At 40.2% G+C, this 20,845-nt stretch overlaps 1 protein-coding gene across 1 annotated transcript in view; it reads right to left on the bottom strand.

Annotated features, from left to right (window-relative positions):
- Nucleotides 1–6,262, bottom strand: part of LOC139575072 (NLR family CARD domain-containing protein 3-like) — a 40,391-nt gene extending 34,129 nt beyond the window's left edge. The window contains exons 1-2 of the mRNA XM_071400053.1: nt 5,793–6,262; nt 5,444–5,537 (exon numbers count right to left, since the gene is read on the bottom strand). Coding sequence (XP_071256154.1) covers nt 5,444–5,523 — 80 coding nt within the window. The 5' untranslated portion in view covers nt 5,524–5,537; nt 5,793–6,262. The remainder of the gene's footprint in view (nt 1–5,443; nt 5,538–5,792) is intronic.
- Between the last annotated feature and the right edge of the window lie 14,583 nt (nt 6,263–20,845).

Raw genomic sequence — 20,845 nt, 5'->3', positions numbered from 1 at the left:
AGTCTAGAGGTTCTTCTTCACTGAACCCAAAAATATATATAACTTTTAGTGGTTCCATATATTAAGGAAGTGATATAAACCGTGTTGGTTATATAAGGAACCTTCTTTTCTAAGAGTGTAAAATAAACAAGTTTTCGTTTTGATTATTTAATTACCTACATCATGTTATTTCAAATTATCCCTGTGGAGCGCAATATCACATTGTTAAAAAATTATCCTAAATTGGGCATGGCAATAAATTGGGCAATTGAAGGCATCTAGGACGTAATATGTGTTCGATGAAAATTAACATTGTATGCAACGTTGTAGGCAACATTATTGGCAAGGGCTTGATGCCTACTATGCCAAAGCTATTTAGAGTTGTTAAAGGGTGTGAAGAGTGTGTTGATATAACAGTAATATTGTAAAAATTCTGCTTGTAACAACGATCAGAATTGGTTAAAAAAAATGCATTCCATTATATTAGGCAATAATTAAGAGCAGACAAAGTGGTCGTGTGTGTGAAAATTCTATCAATTGTCTTACATTGCAACGAGTACAGTCACGGTGCCACGGAACCCCTGCAGTACCTCCACAGACCCCGGATTGAGAACTCCTGATTTAGCAGATGCTCTTATCCAGAGTGATTTACAGTAAGTGCATTCATCTTAAAATAGCAATTTATTTTGGAAATAAACTGAATAAATTCTTCATAAAATTGTCATCTCACCCCTTAGCTTTGGTGTCATGTTCCCCAGAGAGAATCATTTTAGAGCACTGACCCATGTCTGGGAGCAAGACATCCTGGTGTGTGACGGGGCTGGTTTTCTTTTTGTAATCCGTGATTGACTGTAGACCCTGCCACATACCTCTTGTGTCTGAGCTGTTGAATTGCGACTCTACTTTGTCTCTATACTGGCACTTAGCTTGTTTGATTGCCTTGCGGAGGGAATAGCTACACTGTTTGTATTCGGTCATGTTTCCGGTCACCTTGCCCTGGTTAAAAGCAGTGGTTCGTGCTTTCAGTTTCGTGCGAATGCTGCCATCAATCCACGGTTTCTGGTTTGGGAATGTTTTAATCGTTGCTGTGGGTATTACGTCGCTGATGCACTTTCTAATGAACTCGCTCACCGAATCAGCGTATTCGTCAATGTTGTTGTTGGACGCAATGCGGAACATATCCCAATCCACGTGATCGAAGCAGTCTTGAAGCGTGGAATCAGATTGGTCGGACCAGCGTTGAACAGACCTGAGCGCAGGAGCTTCTTGTTTAAGTTTCTGTTTGTAGGCTGGAAGCAACAAAATGGAGTCGTGGTCAGCTTTTCCGAAAGGAGGGCGGGGGAGGGCCTTATATGCGTCGCGGAAGTTAGAATAACAATGATCCAGGGTTTTACCAGCCCTGGTAGCACAATCGATATGCTGATAGAATTTAGGGAGTTTTGTTTTCAGATTAGCTTTGTTAAAATCCCCAGCTACGATGAATGCAGCCTCAGGGTGTGTGGTTTCCAGTTGACATAGAGTCAGATAAAGTTCGTTCAGGGCCATCGATGTGTCTGCTTGGGGGGGAATATATACGGCTGTGATTATAATCGAAGAGAATTCCCTTGGTAGATAATGCGGTCGACATTTGATTGTGAGGAATTCTAAGTCAGGTGAACAGAATGACTTGAGTTCCTGTATGTTGTTATGATCACACCACGTCTTGTTAATCATAAGCCATACCCCCTGCCCCTCTTCTTACCAGAAAGATGTTTGTTTCTGTCGGCGCGATGCGTGAAGGAACCAGCTGGCTGCACCGACTCTGTTAGCGTCTCTCGAGTGAGCCATGTTTCCGTGAAGTAAAGAACGTTACAGTCTCTGATGTCTCTCTGGAATGCTACCCTTGCTCGGATTTCATCAACCTTGTTGTCAAGAGACTGGACATTGGCGAGTAGTATGCTAGGGAGTGGAGCGCGGTGTACCCTTCTCCGGAGCCTGACCAGAAGACCGCTTCGTTTGCCCCTTTTACGGCGTCGTTGTTTTGGGTCGCCGGCTGGGATGCGATCCATTGTACTGGGTGGAAGGCAAAACACAGGATCCGCTTCGGGAGAGTCATATTCCTGGTCGCAATGATAGTGAGTTGACGTTGCTCTTATATTCAGTAGTTCCTCCCGACTGTATGTAATGAAACCTAAGATTACCTGGGGTACCAATGTAAGAAATAACACGTAAAAAAAAAATACTGCATAGTTTCCTAGGAACGCGAAGCGAGGCGGCCATCCCAGTCTGCTCTTCCCACATACTTCACCATTGTTCCTGTTCCCAAGAAAGCTAAGGTAACTGAGCTAAACGACTACCGCCCCGTAGCACTCACTTCCGTCATCATGAAGTGCTTTGATAGACTAGTTAAGGACCATATCACCTCCACCCTACCTGACACCCTAGACCCACTCCAATTTGCTTACCGACCCAATAGGTCCACAGACGACGCAATCGCAACCACACTGCACACTGCCCTAACCCATCTGGACAAGAGGAATACCTATTTGAGAATGCTGTTCATCGACTACAGCTCAGCATTTAACACCATAGTACCCCCAAACTCGTCATCAAGCTCGAGACACTGGGTCTCGACCCCGCCCTGTGCAACTGGGTACTGGACTTACTGACGGGCCGCCCCCAGGTGGTGAGGGTAGGTAACACCATCTCCACTCCGCTGATCCTCAACACTGGGGCCCCACAAGGGTGCATTCTGAGCCCTCTCCTGTACTCCCTGTTCACCCACGACTGCGTGGCCATGCACGCCTCCAACTCAAGCATCAAGTTTGCGGACGACACTAGTGGTAGGCTTGATTACCAACAACAACGAGACAGCCTACAGGGAGGAGGTGAGGGCCCTCGGAGTGTGGTGTCAGGAAAATAACCTCACACTCAACGTCAACAAATCAAAGTAGATGATTGTGGACTTTAGGAAACAGCAGAGGGAGCACCCCCCTATCCACATTGACGGGACAGTAGTGGAGAGGGTAGTAAGTTTTAAGTTCCTCGGCGTACACATCACAGACAAACTGAATTGGTCCACCCACACAGACAGCGTTGTGAAGAAGGCGCAGCAGCGCCTCTTCAACCTCAGGAGGCTGAAGAAATTTGGCTTGTCACCAAAAGCACTCACAAACTTCTACAGATGCACAATCGAGAGCATCCTGTCGGGCTGTACCACCGCGTGGTACGGCAACTGCTCCGCCCACAAGCGTAAGGCTCTCCAAAGGGTAGTGAGGCAAACTACCTGCCCTCCAGGACACCTACACCACCCGATGTCACAGGAAGGCCATAAAGATCATCAAGGACAACAACCACCCGAGCCACTGCCTGTTCACCCCGCTATCATCCAGAAGGCGAGGTCAGTACAGGTGCATCAAAGCAGGGACCGAGAGACTGAAAAACAGCTTCTATCTCAAGGCCATCAGACTGTTAAACAGCCACCACTAACATTTAGTGGCTGCTGCCAACATACTGACTCAACTCCAGCCACTTTAATAATGGGAATTGAAGGAAATGTATGTAAAAATGTATCACTAGCCACTTTAAACAATGCCACTTAATATAATGTTTACATACCCTACATTACTCATCTCATATGTATATGTATATACTGTACTCTATATCATCTACTGCATCTTGCCATCTTTATGTAATACATGTATCACTAGCCACTTTAAACTATGCCACTTTATGTTTATATACCCTACATTACTCATCTCATATGTATATACTGTACTCTATACCATCTACTGCATCTTGCTTATGCCGTTCTGTACCATCACTCATTCATATATCTTTATGTACATATTCTTTATCCCTTTACACTTGTGTGTATAAGGTAGTACTTGTGGAATTGTTAGGTTAGATTACTCGTTGGTTATTACTGCATTGTCGGAACTACAAGCACAAGCATTTCGCTACACTCGCATTAACATCTGCTAACCATGTGTATGTGACAAATAAAATTTGATTTGATTTGATTTAAATAGAGATCCAGCATGTTGGTTGTGGTTAACTCATTGACAACGAATTATTGATTGTCAAATGTTCTCATTATTCATTATCTCAGAAACCGAGGCTTTCTGAATTTTTTGGGGCTTTCACCAAATTGTGCCTAAAATGCCATTGATAGATTTGAGTACTAATAAACAACATTTAGTTAGAATATGGGGTTCTCTTTTAGCCTCCAGGTTCACTATGTTTTCAGAATCTATGCATCTGTGGTATTATTTAGGACACAAGAGACAGAATATTATCATAGGCTACACTAAATAAAACACATAATTTAAACAACAATTTAAACAACAATGGGAAGATTTCAGTTTCACAGAAAATAATTATTCTACTATAGCCAGGTTTCAATCTTGTGTCTATGTTGATGTCTGATCCAAATCCCCACACCTACCTGCTGAGCTACAGTTCAGTCTCTACAAACTGGAAGATCAAACTAAATGTGTAAATAAGGTGTCCAGTAGAGGTCAGTGTTTGAAAGAGACTTTGATTTGAAAAAAGCACCGACACCAGGTGGAAATCTGGGTGAGATCTCTCGCATTTTGTAACACATGGTTCAGAAAAGCATGAGATCAAACGAAGCTTTGGACGTCATTGATCATGTGGTAATGTTATTTAGAAACGATCCATGGCTGTGTTTCAAACACTTACAGACACCCTCTCCCCTAAGCCCTCAAATTAGGTGGACATTCTGATGACGTATCATGACATATGATGAGTTACACATGCAGGGCAAATGAATACACTTTAAATGGACCACCCATGCCCAGAAATGTGTCACTCGTTCGTCCCACGGTTGTGTTTTCAGTCATCATAGTGACCATTCTCTCTGCGTGGTGCATGGGAAATGCATGTTACAAATTCAGCAGTTGCAGGAAAGATACACTTGAAACACTGGTAACCCTAAATTCCATCGCTATCGGGAAACCGGGACCAGAGTGAATTACAATACAAATGCTGTATTGTAGTGTATTTCAGCTTTTAAAATGGTTCTATACATAGTTTGGAATTTCCACTTTAAAAATGTCAAACTTGATTTGCCCTAAAAAAAAATGTTTTATCAATTACAATCCACATAATAATTCATATTTCCTGTTGCTGCAGGATTATTTTCTTGCTATGAGAAACTTGGTCAAACTTGGTCATCTGTAAGTGCATTCATCTTTAGATATCTAGGTGAGACAACCACATATCACAGTCAAAGTGACAGGATGTGAACATTCCATTCCTGCTAAACAATGGATATATTGTGTTTTGCTAAGAAATAACAGTTTTATACACATCTCAAATCTATTAATAAAAAATCTGATAACATTAATATTGAAGGTACACACACATAAGCAATCTGATGAAAAAACAAATGTGATTTTTTGAGGGGATATAGCATTTTGGAAATAAACATAATAATTATTAAACAAAATTGTCATCTCACCTCTTAGCTTTGGTGTCATGTTCCCCAGAGAGACTCGTATTAGAGGCAGGGCCCTCCTCTCTCTCCCCAGAGAGACTCATTTGAGCACTGACCCCTAAACAGTTCATCAATATAAAGGATATTTAAAAACATTTCCTACATAGACCATCAGGTCGTTCATCAATATAAAGGATATTTAAAAACGTTTCCTACAGAGACCATCAGGTTGTTCATCTATATAAAGGATATTTAAAAACATTTCCTATGGAGACCATCAGGTTGTTCAGCAATATAAAGGATCATATCTCAAGCCTACTCTGTCTATTGAATGTTTGACGAACTAACTTCATAATAATTAGCCTAGACTTACCAGAGTCTGCCCGTCTTTCCTTCAAATCAACACATTTCTCTTCTAATTGTACAGTGAAATCTGTGCCACAGTTTCTACAGCCATTTTGTAACTGCGTAGGCTACAAAGTTATTTACAATTTCATGTGAGGAAATCCCATATTTTCTGACGCTATTGCAGAGGAAGTAGTCTATATTACAGACTTCAAAAACCTTTTTATATTAATCTCAAATATACTACACGTTTTAAATTCCCTACATTGCAGGAAAGTTCTCATGCAAAAGGTTATAAATTCAGATCCTGTACAGAGATTGTCTTTGGTTTTGGGAAAGCTGAAAGATAACATTGAACTCCCCCCAAGTATTGCAAACAGGAAGTTAACTTAGTCACAAGTTTGTGCCAACTACAGTAGTGTTGCAAAATCCTTACCACCCCACTCTTCCTCATCAGTCTCAAGAACAGAACCTGTGGTTTAATGTTGATCCACGTCGATACAACAGAAGCAACATGTGGTATTCTCAACTTCTGTTTTACCAGAACAGAGACATTTCTGAGGAAAGGCTGGTGGGAAGAGTTATAGGAAGATGGGTTCATTTTTATGGCTGAAATGGAATAAATAAATTAAGTGTTTGATACCGTTCCATTTATTCCATTCCAGTCTTTACACTGAGCCTGTCCTCCTATAGCTCCTCCAATAGCCTCCTCTGGTTTGTATGTGAAAGTATTCAGGTGTTCATGTTGCTGTGGAGGCAAATTATATTTAAAAAAAATTACCTTTAAAGGTCCAATGCAGCCGTAAAAACTTTATTAAATTAAATGTGAAAATGGTGCATTTCTAAGTTTGTAGAAAAAAAGGATAAAGTTATAAAGTTCATCATCAAAAGTTTAAAGATTTTAAAAGCAGTGGTTTTCAAACACAATTAGATTGTCAGTGGTGTTGGGAGCAATCAAATACCCTCCATGGGGCTAGAAACCTAGTGCAGGTTTTGAAAATCACAGTTTTTTACTTTTATGTCACAGAGAACTATTTTTAAAGACTTTTCTTCTTATCTTTTTAACTACAGATCATAGAAACGTCCTGTTTTCACAAATATAGATTCTGTTTTGGTGCTGGTGAGGATGAATACGAGGTTGAAAAGTGGAGGAATTATCTTTTAACACTAGAATCAGTCCTGCCCCCTGACTTTTTACCCTAGAATCAGTCCTGCTCGCTGACTTTTAACACTAGAATCAGTCCTGCTCCCTGACTTTTAACACTAGAATCAGTCCTGCTCCCTGACTTTTAACACTAGAATCAGTCCTGCTCCCTGACTTTTAACACTAGAATCAGTCCTGCTCCCTGACTTTTAACACTAGAATCAGTAATGCTCCCTGACCTTTAACACTAGAATCAGTCCTGCTCCCTGACTTTTAACACTAGAATAAGTCCTGCTCCCTGACAATCAGTCCTGCTCCCTGACTTTTAACACTAGAATCAGTCCTGCTCCCTGACTTTTAACACTAGAATCAGTCCTGCTCCCTGACTTTTCAGCTCATTTGTCAGAATTTTTTAATCACAAACAGAGAAGTATTTAGAGCCTTTTTCCACACCAATTAACTACTATAACCCACCAAGATACTGTTACCTATTAACTATAACCCACCAAGACAATGTTACCTATTAACTATAACCCACCAAGACAATGTTACCTATTAACTATAACCCACCAAGACAATGTTACCTATTAACTACTATAACCCACCAAGACAATGTTACCTATTAACTACTATAACCCACCAAGACAATGTTACCTATTATCTACTATAACCCACTAAGACAATGTTACCTATTAACTATAACCCACCAAGATAATGTTACCTATTAACTATAACCCACCAAGACAATGTTACCTATTAACTATAACCCACTAAGACAATGTTACCTATTAACTATAACACACCAAGATAATGTTACCTATTAACTACTATAACCCACCATGACAATGTTACCTATAAACTATAACCCATCAAGACAATGTTACCTATTAACTACTATAACCCACCATGACAATGTTACCTATTAACTACTATAACCCACCATGACAATGTTACCTATTAACTATAACCCATCAAGACAATGTTACCTATTAACTACTATAACCCACCATGACAATGTTACCTATTAACTACTATAACCCACCATGACAATGTTACTTATTAACTACTATAACCCACCAAGACAATGTTACCTATTAACTATAACCCATCAAGACAATGTTACCTATTAACTACTATAACCCACCAAGATAATGTTACCTATTAACTATAACCCACCAACAATGTTACCTATTAACTACTCTAACCCACCAAGACAATGTTACCTATTAACTACTATAACCCATCAAGACAATGTTACCTATTAACTATAACCCAACAAGACAATGTTACCTATTAACTATAACCCACCAAGACAATATTACCTATTAACTATAACCCACCAAGACAATGTTACCTATTAACTACTATAACCCACCAAGACAATGTTACCTATTAACTACTATAACCCACCAAGACAATGTTACCTATTAACTACTATAACCCACCATGACAATGTTACCTATTAACTACTATAACCCACCATGACAATGTTACCTATTAACTATAACCCACCAAGACAATGTTACCTATTAACTATAACCCACCAAGACAATGTTACCTATTAACTACTATATTAACCCACCATGACAAAGTTACCTATTAACTACTATGACCAACCAAGTCAATGTTACCTATTAAAACCTCTACTTCATCACCATCCCGGATCCGGGAGCATCCTCATCAGTAAAAAAGCTGACTAACCACAATAGCAAAGACTCAACTGACTAACCACAAAGACTCAACCGCATATTTTCAAAAAAAATTTACCTTATAGGTAGCTATCACAAAACCGACCAAATAGAGACATAATTAGTCACTAACCAAGAAACAACTTCATCAGATGACAGTCTTATAACATGTTATTCAATAAATCTATGTTTTGTTCGAAAATGTGCATATTTGAGGTATAAATCATAGTTTTACATTACATATCACCAAAGCAGCCGGAATAATTACAGAGAGCAACGTGAAATACCTAAATACTCATCATTAACCATTTATGAAAAATACATGGTGTACAGCAAATGAAAGATAAACATCTTGTGAATCCAGACAATATTTCAGATTTTTTAAGTGTTTTACAGCGAAAACACAATATAGCATTATATTAGCTTATCACAATAGCCAAACACACAACCGTATTCATTCACCGCAAAGGTAGCGATCGCAAAAAAACAGCAAAAGATATAAAATTATTCACTAACCTTGACAACTACATCAGATGACAGTCCTATAACATCATGTTACACAATACATTTATGTTTTGTTCGAAAAATGTGCATATTTAGCGGTACAAATCGTGGTTTTACAATGTGAATACGTAGCCAAAATGCACAAAATTCTCCGGAGATATTTTGGACAGTCACCTAATCTAATCAAATAACTCATCATAAACTTTACTAAAAAATACATGTTGTACAGCAAATGAAAGATACACTAGTTCTTAACTTCTTGCAACTATAGGGGGTGCTGTTCCGCATTAGCATATTTGGGTCTCCAAATTAAACTGCCTCGTGCTAAATTCTTGATCGTACAATATGCATATTATTGTTATTATTGGATAGAAAACACTTTCTAGTTTCTATAGAAGTTGGAATTTTGTCTCTGAGTGGTACAGAACAATATCTACAGCACTTTTCATGACAGGGGTCAGATTTCAGAAATGTTTACCCCTGATCTGGAGTCTGTTTTTAAGGCGACAGTGAATGCTATGAAGAAACCGACACTGCCTACGTCTTCCTCTGGGTGTCTGTACGTCATCACGTTTTGAATGGAATCGATTGCACAATCACAGCCATTATAAAACCACAAAATGTATAGGGACCTCCCTTTCTCGTCGCGCGCCTGAAGCGTGAAGGACATCGGACTTGCCTCATTCCAAATCGTTGTCTAACCAGCAATATTTCTCCGGTCATGTTTTCAGTCGTTATAGTTGTTAAAAACATCATAATGTAGTTAATTTGAACCGTTTTATAACAATTTATATCCGTTTAGTGCGATTTTGAGGAATTTCTTTGTTGTGCACTCTGAAACTTTGGACACGTTTTGTGGTCCCGTTCGATCGTTAGTGGATATTTCCAAGGACAGAGGACATCTATCGACCAAAAGAAGATTACAACATAGAAAGGATACATTGCCCAAGAATCTGATGGAAGAACAGCTCAAAGTAAGCAATATTTAATATGATAAATCGTTGTTCTGTCGAAATATTTTAAACGCATATTTCGCCATTTTGTTTGTTATCGCGTCACTTGGCGAACCCTGTATTGAAAAGTAAGGATAATTTTAAAAATGTAAGTCAGCGGTTGCATTAAGAACTAATTTGTCTTTCGATTCCTGTCAACCCTGTATTTTTTAGTCAAGTATATGATTAGCTTTCAATTAAACTAAATCACTCTGATAGATGACGTCAGACATATTGAGGCTTGATTTCCTAGTATTTTTATTGTGTAACCACGGTTTTGTATGGCTAAATATGCACCTTTTCGAACAAACTGTATATGTATGTTGTAAAATGATGTTACAGGAGTGTCATCGGAAGAATTCTGAGAAGGTTAGTGAAAAAATTAATATATTTTGGCGGTGATTACGTTATAGCGCTCTTTGGCTGGAATCGATGCTCTGGTAACGTTTTCACATGTGGTATGCTAACTTATCGATTTATTGTGTTTTCGCTGTAAAACGCTTAGAAAATCTGAAATATTGTCTGGAATCACAAGATCTGGGTCTTTCCATTGCTATGCTTTGTCTATTCTTATGAAATGTTTTATTAAGAGTAAATTGGTCATACACGTTGCTCTCTATAGTAATTCTAGTCGTCTTGTGATGGTCGGTGCAATTGTAAACTGTGATTTCTACCTGAAATATGCACTTTTTTCTAACAAAAACTATCCTATACCATGAATATGTTATCAGACTGTCATCTGAAGAGGTTTTTTCTTGGTTAGTGGCTATCAATATCTTAGTTGAGCCGAATTGGTGATAGCACCTGAAGGAGTAAGAAACTGATGGAGTTAGAATAGTGGTGTATTTTGCTAACGTGTTTAGCTAATAGATTTACATATTTTGTCTTCCCTGTAAAACATTTTAAAAATCTGAAATGGTGGCTTTATTCACAAGATCTGTATCTTTCATCTGGTGTCTTGGACTTGTGATTTAATGATATTTAGATGCTACTATCTACTTGTGAAGCTATGCTAGCTATGCTAATCAGTGTGTGGGGGGATGGGGGGTGCTCCCGGACCCGGGGTAGAGGCTCGTTAGAGGTTAATGCAACCGCTGTGTTAGATTTTTTAAAATAACTTTAGTACGACATACAGCTTACGTTATAGCGAGACAGCGCCCGCAATAAGGGCGGAAAATAGGACTAAACATTTTCCACAGAAATACGAAATAACATCATAAATGGTTCCTACTTTTGCTGAGCTTCCATCAGAATCTTGTACAAGGAGTCCTTGGTCCAGAATAATCGGTGTTTGGATTTAGAATGTCCTCTTCTCCTGTCGAATTAGCAACCATAGCTAGCCATGTGGCGCAAATGTTCCCAACTTCACCTGACGCAAAGAAAAGAAAATTCCAAAACTCGCAATAAACGTTCAATAAACTGATACAACTCGGTTGAAAAAAACTACTTTATGATGTTTTTATCACATCTATCAAATAAAATCAGAGCCGGAGATATCTACCGTGTATACCGAAAGCTTTTCAGAAGGCAATCTGGGGTTCCTTCTCGCGCCTTCGAAGACAATGAAATTTCCAGACACGTCATTCCAAAAGCTCTTGTTCGGCCTCAGATCAAGCTAGACACCCCATTCCACCTCTCACTGCCTGTTGACATCTAGTGGAAGGTGTATGAAGTGCATGTATATCCATAGATTTCAGGCAAATTAATAGGAAGCCCCTGGAACAGAGCCTCGATTTCAGATTTTTCACTTCCTGTCTAGGAAGTTTGCTGCAAAATGAGTTCTGTTTTACTCACAGATATAATTCAAACGGTTTTAGAAACTTGAGAGTGTTTTCTATCCAATAGTAATAATAATATGCATATTGTACGAGCTAGAATAGAGTACGAGGCAGTTTAATTTGGGCATGATTTTTTACAAAGTGAAAACAGAGCCCATTGACAAGAACCCACCAAGACAATGTTACCTATTAACTATAACCCACCAAGAAAATGTTACCTATTAACTACTGAATGGCAGCTCCGGACTGAGTGGCAGCTCCGGACTGAGTGGCAGCTCATGACTGGAAGGCAGCTCATGACTGGAGGGCAGCTCATGACTGGAGGGCAGCTCATGACTGGAGGGCAGCTCATGACTGGAGGGCAGCTCATGACTGGAGGGCAGCTCATGACTGGAGGGCAGCTCATGACTGGCGGGCAGCTCATGACTGGAAGGCAGCTCTCGACTGGAAGGCAGCTCATGACTGGAAGGCAGCTCATGACTGGAGGGCAGCTCATGACTGGAGGGCAGCTCCTGACTGGCTGGCGGCTCTGGCAGCTCCTGACTGGCTGGCGGCTCTGGCAGATCCTGGCTGGCTGGCGGATATACCGGACCGTGCAGGCGTACTGGCTCCCTTGAGCACCGAGCCTGCCCAACCTTACCTGGTTGAATGCTCCCCGTAGCCCGACCAGTGCGGGGAGGTGGAATAACCCGCACTGGGCTGTGTTGGCGAACCGGGGACACCATGCGTAAGGCTGGTGCCATGTATGCCGGCCCGAGGAGACGCACTGGAGACCAGACGCGTTGAGCCGGCTTCATGGCACCTGGCTCAATGCTCAATCTAGCCCGGCCAGTGCGGGGAGGTGGAATAACCCGCACCGGGCTAAGCACATGTACAGAAGACTCCGTGCGCTCTTCCGCACAACACGGTGTCTGCCCGTACTCTCGCTCTCCACGGTAAGCCCGGGAAGTTAGCGCAGGTCTCCTACCTGACTTCGCCACACTCCCCTTTAGCACCCTCCCCCAAGAAATGTTTGGGTGAGCCTCTCAGGCTTCCGTGCTAGCCGCGTACCTTCATAACGCCGGTTCCTCTCTCCGGTTGCCTCTGCTCTCCTAGCTGCCTCCAGCTGTTCCCATGGGAGGCGATCCTTTCCAGCCAGGATCTCCTCCCATGTGTAGCAACCCTTGCCGTCCAAAACGTCTTCCCATGTCCATTTCTCCTTTCTCTGCTCCTGCTGCCGCTGCCTGTTACCCCGCTGCTTGGTCCTTGGTTGGTGGGTGGTTCTGTAACGGCAGTCTAGCTCTTCCTCCTCCTCGGATGAGGAGAGGCGAGAAGGATCGGAGGACCAATGTGCAGCGTGGTAAGTTTCCATGATTTAATATACACGAAGACAAGACACTATACAAAATAATAAACGTACTAACCGTCACAGTCCCATGTGGCACAAACACTGACACAGGAAACAACCACCCACAAAATCCCCAACACAAAACAAGCCACCTATATATGATTCTCAATCAGGGACAACGATTGACAGCTGCCTCTGATTGAGAACCATATTAGGCCGAACACAGAAACAGACAAACTAGACACACAACATAGAATGCCCACCCAGCTCACGTCCTGACCAACACTAAAACAAGCAAAACACATAAGCACTGGTCAGGACGTGACATTTAATGTAGAACAACAGTGTAATGATGAGGTGAAGAGGTTGATTTAATGTAGAACAATAGTGTATTGATGAGGTGAATAGGTTGATTTAATGTAGAACAACAGTGTATTGATGAGGTTGGTTTAATGTGGAACAATAGTGTATTGATGAGGTGAAGGGGTTGATTTAATGTGGAACAATAGTGTATTGATGAGGTTGGTTTAATGTGGAACAACAGTGTAATGATGAGGTGATGAGGTTGATTTAATGTAGAACAACAGGGTAATGATGAGGTTGGTTTAATGTGGAACAATAGTGTATTGATTAGGTGAAGAGGTTGATTTAATGTAGAACAACAGTGTAATGATGAGGTGAATAGGTTGATTTAATGTAGAACAATAGTGTATTGATGAGGTGAATAGGTTGATTTACTGTAGAACAACAGTGTAATGATGAGGTGAAGAGGTTGATTTAATGTAGAACAATAGTGTATTGATGAGGTGAAGAGGTTGATTTAATGTAGAACAACAGTGTAATGATGAGGTGAAGAGGTTGATTTAATGTAGAACAATAGTGTATTGATGAGGTGAATAGGTTGATTTACTGTAGAACAACAGTGTAATGATGAGGTGAAGAGGTTGATTTAATGTAGAACAACAGTGTAATGATGAGGTGAAGAGGTTGATTTAATGTAGAACAACAGTGTAATGATGAGGTTGATTTAATGTAGAACAATAGTGATGAGTTTGTGTTATGCCTGTTTATCAGCAGCAAATCATTTGACCACACCCCTTGTGGGTTGATACTATTCTCTTTTATGTTTTACTTTCTACAAATAAACTGTTATAGGACTGTTTTGTTGACTGTAACTCTAATACTAATACAAAGTATTGTAAGGAAATGAAAACATACTATGAGTTGCAGTAGGCCTTTAGAATGATGTAAAACATGTCCTGGACTCTATCCAAGTTGATGAATGGGAAACAAACGATACCAGTCAACCTTCACAACCGGCCCATCGACATTACTCCTAAACTATACCACAATTCATTTCACACATTATAGGAGTTAGCCTGTAGACAATAATCTGATGAGTGACAATATTAGGCCTATCAGTTGTCAAATTGTACATGAAGAGATGGGAGCATCTTGTACATGAAGAGATGGGAGCATCTTGTAATATTGTGCAAAGACTAACAACAACTTAAACTTCCTCAAAATAGGTTGTGTGTGTTCATTAGTGCCCACCGTAGCAAAACGTTTGGCAACAGAAACCGTTTAGTCCACGTTGTACAGCGTTTAGAGTAAACTGTTTATGCAACATTTTAAAACTGTTGGCTGCGGCGTAAACTAATGAATACAACCCAGGTTGTAGCCTACGACTCAGCTGTTGATACCTGCCTGATGCTGAAACCTGAACGTAGCCCGAGGCGTATACTATGATACAGGTCAGATATCCTGTTTTTCTAAAGCTAGCCAGCTTCAGCTAGCTTCACATTCCTGCTCAGGCCTCATCAATCAGAATCTACAGAGTGCTAGTCAACAGGAAGGTGCTCTCTCAGCAGAGCGGCAAATATTTCAATGACTTGACATGTTTTGGTTGTGAATTCAGGCTACAAGGTGATAATCCTACCAGGGATTATGGTAAAGTGTGTAGAGAAATTCACTGTATTGTGTAATATTAGTTTAGTGAATGGAAGTAAAACACTCCCAACAGTCTACTTCTACTGAGACAGGTTGGTGTCAGTTTAATCATACAACATGGAGCTGACTGGACCTGGTCAAGTCAAATTCAATACATCAATATTCATATATTATAGTTCTACATTTAACATTTCATATGATAATGTAATTGTATCATAGTTCGACTATAGTGTAGTGATCCTCGCTATATGAACCACGTCACAATTCCAACCAAGTGCCAATGTTGCGATGCGTAGGTTGTTGGCCTTTTAGAGGTGTGACCTGGGTTCGTTTCCCTGCCCCACTGTTTGCTATTTTGGTGTCAGAAGTGAAAATTCCCTGTCTCAGGTCAGTTAGGATCACCACTTTATTTTAAGAATGTGAAATGTCAGAATAATAGTAGAGAGAATTATTTATTTCAGCTTTAATTTCTTTCAACACATTCCCAGTGGGTCAGAAGTTTACATACACTCAATTAGTATTTGGTAGCATTGCCTTTCAATTGTTTAAATTGGGTCAAATGTTTCGGGTAGCCTTCCACAAGCTTCCCACAATGAGTTGGGTGAATTTTGGCCCATTCCTCCTGACAGAGCTGGTGTAACTGAGTCAGGTTTGTAGGCCTTCTTGCTCTCACACGCTTTTTCAGTTCTGCACACAAATCTTCTATAGGATTGAGGTCAGGGCTTTGTGATGGCCACTCCAATACATTGTTGTCCTTAAGCCATTTTGCCACTACTTTGGAAGCAAGCTTGGGGTCATTGTCCATTTGGAAGACACATTTGTGACCAAGCTTTAACTTCCTGACTGATGTCTTGAGATGTTGCTTCAATATATCCACGTAATTTTCCTGCCTCATGATTTCTACAAAAAGTACGACCTTTGTCCCCATGTGCAGTTGCAAACCGTTGTCTGGCTTTTTTATGGCGGTTTTGCTGCAGTGGCTTCTTCCTTGCTGAGCAGCCTTTCAGGTTATGTCGATATAGGACTCGTTTTACTGTGGATATAGATACTTTTGTACCTGTTTCCTCCAGCATCTTCACAAGGTCCTTTGCTGTTGTTCTGGGATTGATTTGCACAATTCGCACCAAAGTACGTTCATCTCTAGGAGACAGAACGCGTCTCCTTCCTGAGCGGTATGACGGCTACGTGGTCCCATGGTGTTTATACTTGCGTACTATTGTTTGTACAGATTAACGTGGTACCTTCAGGCGTTTGGAAATTGCTCCCAAGGATGAATCAGACTTGTGGAGGTTTACAATTTTTTCTGAGGTCTTGGCTGATTTCTTTAGATTTTCCCATGATGTCAAATAAAGAGGCACTGAGTTTGAAGGTAGGCCATGAAATACATCCACAGGTACACCTCCTATTGACTCAAATGATGTCAATTAGCCTGTCAGAAGCTTCTAAAGCCATGACATCATTTTATGGAATTTTCCTAGCTGTTAAAGGCACAGTCAACTTAGTGTATGTAAACTTCTGACCCACTGGAATTGTGATACAGTCAATTATAAGTGAAATAATCTGTCTGTAAAAAACTGATGAAAAATTACTTGTGTCATGCACAAAGTAGATGTCCTGACCAATTTGCCAAAACTATAGTTTGTTAACCAGAAATTTGTGAAGTGGTTGAAAAACGAGTTTTAATGACTCCAACCTAAGTGTATGTAAACTTCCGACTTCAACTGTATATCTAAGAAAGATGAACAGAGAACTAATGCAGTATAGTTCAGTTATTTACTGTACAGTTCAGAGATGGCTTGATGTGGTGCAGCATAGAGTGCATAGTCCTTTAGTCTCTATACGCCAGGTGGCCAGTTGGTGAGGGCCACAGTATGGTCCTTTAGTCTCTATGGGCCAGGTGGCCAGTTGGTGAGGGCCACAGCATAGTACTTTAGACTCTATGGGCCAGATGGCCAGTTGGTGAGGGCCACAGCATGGGGAAAGAAAATATGATCACCCTGTTGCAGGAAAACTAAAATGTGTCGTGTATTTGAGTGTATTTTAGCTTTAAAAAAGGTTCCTGAAGATGATAAATTCCATGTTTCCATTTAAAAATTGTTCATTAATTATAATCCACGTAATAATTCAAATCCTGTTTCTGCAGGATTATTTTCCTGCTGTAGTAAACTGGCTCAAATTAAGATCCAACATCTGTAGCAATATACCTCTCTCTAATGTATATGGCTCTATCAGGATATATATATACCTCTCTCTAATGTATATGTCTCTATCAGGATATATATACCTCTCTCTAATGTATATGACTATATCAGGATATATATACCTCTCTCTAATGTATATGGCTCTATCAGGAATCACTTTTGACCATTTGAAATCTTTTATTTACTGTTGTTTAGGCTGGTTGAATGAGTTGCCTATAAAAGCTACTTCATCTGCAAGAAAACAGGCGGCTGCAACAGTGACTGTAAGTTATGTGATTTCCTCATACGAAATTAAAAGTATGTTTGTAGCTTACGCAAATACAAAATGGCTGTTGAAACTGTGACACATATTTCTCGGTAGCATTAAATAAATGTGTTGGTATGTAGGAAAGACAGGCAGACTCTCGTAGGTCTAGGCTACCTACAAACTATTATGAGGCTATGATCACTTATCATGCTGACAAACCTGATGGTCTCTGTGAACTGATCTGAACAGGTTTAGGCTGGTCATCTATGATATGTAGGCTATAGTTGAGGTATAGACCGTGATCTGCTCATCACTAACAACCCACTACTATACATTATAACCTAGCCTACTTTACATAATATAACATCTCTTACTTGTTCCAAATAAACTTTGAATGGATCAATGATTTCCCCCTCAGGTCAATCATATCCGTTTTAGCCCTTCTGTCTACATTCTCAGATACATTTAGAAAACAACAGATTGAAAGACAATAAAAAGCCTACTTTTAGTGAGTAAAAATAAGTGTGAGACATGGCCTTTTGTTGCTGTACTGTCTATAACTACCTGTGACTTATTATTATTATCGACAGTTACCATGGAGATTACATGTCACAACTACATATTCATGTGATTGCATTAAATCACCTGGCTGTTTCTATATGTCTGTTAGTAAATGTTTCATAAGAGATCATTAATAAATGATAACAATTGACATTCAAGAATTACTGTGTTAACCACAATCAATATGCTGGATCTCTGTTTAGGGGTCAGTGCTCTAAAATGAGCCTCTCTGAGGAGGGAGAGGAGGGGGGCCCTGCCTCTAAAATGAGTCTCTCTGGGGAGAGAGAGGAGGGGGGCCCTGCCTCTAAAATGAGTCTCTCTGGGGAGAGAGAGGAGGGGGGCCATGCCTCTAAAATGAGTCTCTCTGTGGAGAGAGAGGAGGGGGGCCCTGCCTCTAAAATGAGTCTCTGGGGAGAGAGCGGAGGGGGGCCCTGCCTCTAAAATGAGTCTCTCTGGGGAACATGACACCAAAGCTAAGAGGTGAGATGACAATATTGTTTAAGAATTATTGAGAGTTTATTTCAAAAATGCTATTTCCAAAAATGTTCACATTTGTTTTTTAATCAGAAATGGTTGCTGATGGCTATCTTCAATATTACTGTTCTCAGATTTTTTATTAATAGTTTTTCGATTTTTTTATTGCAAAATGCGTGATATGTGGTTGTCTCACCTAGATATCTATATATCCATTGTTTAGCTGGAATGGAATGTTCGTATCCTGTATATTTGACTGTGATATGTGGTTTTCTCACCTAGATATCTTAAGATGAATGCACCTACTGTACATTTCTCTGGATAAGAGCATCTGCTAAATCAGGGGTTCTCAATCCGGGGTCTGCGGAGGTACTGCAGGGGTTCCGTGGCACCCTGACTGTACTCGTTGCAATGTAAGACATTTGATAGAATTTTCACATGACACGACCACTTTGCCTAGTCTTAATTATTGCCTAATATAATGGAATGCGTATTGTTTTAACCAATTCTGATCGTTGCTACAAGCAGAAATTTGACAATATTACCGTTATATCAACACATTCTTCACACCCGTTTAACAACTCTAAATAGCTTTGGCATAGTAGGCATCAAGTCCCTTGCCAATAATGTTGCCTACAATGTCGCATACAATGTTCATTTTCATCCAACACATATTACTCCCTAGATGCCTTCAATTGCCAGATTTATAGCCATGCCCAATTTAGGATTATTTTTTAACAATGTGATGTTGCGCTCTAAAGGGAGAACTTGAAATATCATGATGTAGATAATTAAATAATCAAAAGAAAAACGTGTTTATTATACATTCTTAGAAAAGAAGGTCCCTTATAGAACCAAAAAGGCTTCTATCACTTCCTTAATATATGGAATCACTAAAAGTTATTTATAATTTGGGGTTCAGTGAAGAAGAACCTCTAGAGTTCTGATCAACAAAAGGTGAATGTTTTGAGGATGTGAACCCAGCAGCCCTCCAGTGGTCAGATAAATGCCATCTGTTTTTTCCAGCGCCCAGCCAGGGATTCGAACCAGCCACCTTTCGGCCCCAGGTCCAACTCCTGCCACAGCTCCAACTCCTTAGCCGCTGGGCAAAAACCTGAGTTAATCTTCAGAAATAAGCATGAGTTAATCTGCCAAAATGAAGATAAAACGCTATGCAGACATACATGGTCTCTATAGTATTATCACGACACTTGCTGTTAACTCTTAACTACTTAGGACAGCTCAAGAGGTGTCCTAAATATCTGTCGACTAGGTGGGACTAGAGACTTCATGCATAGCTTTAATTTATACCCATAAGTGTAAAATGTCTTTATTCTCAGCACTTATATGACCAATTTTCTACTCTGAGATGCTTTGTCGATATGGGCCCAGATCTCAAACTATTGTTATAAAAAAATGTTGAATGTGTGTTTTACATAATAAAAAAAATATCACAGTGAGATATGGATGAAGTTGCACTTCCTAGGGCTTCCACTAGATGTCCACCGTCTTTAGAAACTGGTTTGAGGATTCTACTATAAAGGAGGGTCTCATGAGAGCTCTTTGAGTCAGTGGCCTGGCAGGGTGTCTCAGGCTTGTGACGTGCGCTCCCGACAGAGTAAGCTCTCGTTCCAGTGCTTTTCTTCAGACAATGAAATTCTCCGGTTGGAACCTTATTGATGAGTTATGTTAAAAACATCCCAAAGATTGATTCCATACATCGTTTGACTTGTTTCTACGGACTATAATGGAACCTTTCAAGTTTTTCTCTGGACGAAGTGCTCGCGCCTCATGATGATGGATTACTGGGCTGAACACGCTAAAAACAAGTGGCTAAATGATGGACTTTATGGAACAAATCAGTCATTTATTGTCGAACTGGGATTCCTGGGAGTGCCTTCTGATGAAGATCATCAAAGGTAAGTGAATATTTAAAGTGTTATTTCTAACTTCTGTTGACTCCAAAATGGCGGATATTTCTTTGGCTGGATTTGGCTGGATTGGGCTCTGAGCGCAGTTCTCAGATTATGCTTTTTCCGTAAAGTTTTTTTGAAATCTGACACAGCGGTTGCATTAAGGAGATGTCTATCTTTAAATCTATGAATAACACTTGTATCTTTTATCAATGTTTATTATGAGTATTTCAGCAAAATCACAGAATGTTTTGGAATCAAAACATGCAGTGCACGTAACGCGCCAATGTAAACTGAGATTT

Source organism: Salvelinus alpinus, chromosome 5 (assembly GCF_045679555.1).
Source record: "Salvelinus alpinus chromosome 5, SLU_Salpinus.1, whole genome shotgun sequence".
Taxonomy (NCBI): domain Eukaryota; kingdom Metazoa; phylum Chordata; class Actinopteri; order Salmoniformes; family Salmonidae; genus Salvelinus; species Salvelinus alpinus.
Note: the sequence above shows the minus strand (reverse complement) of the source record. Positions and strands in the feature narration are given on the sequence as shown.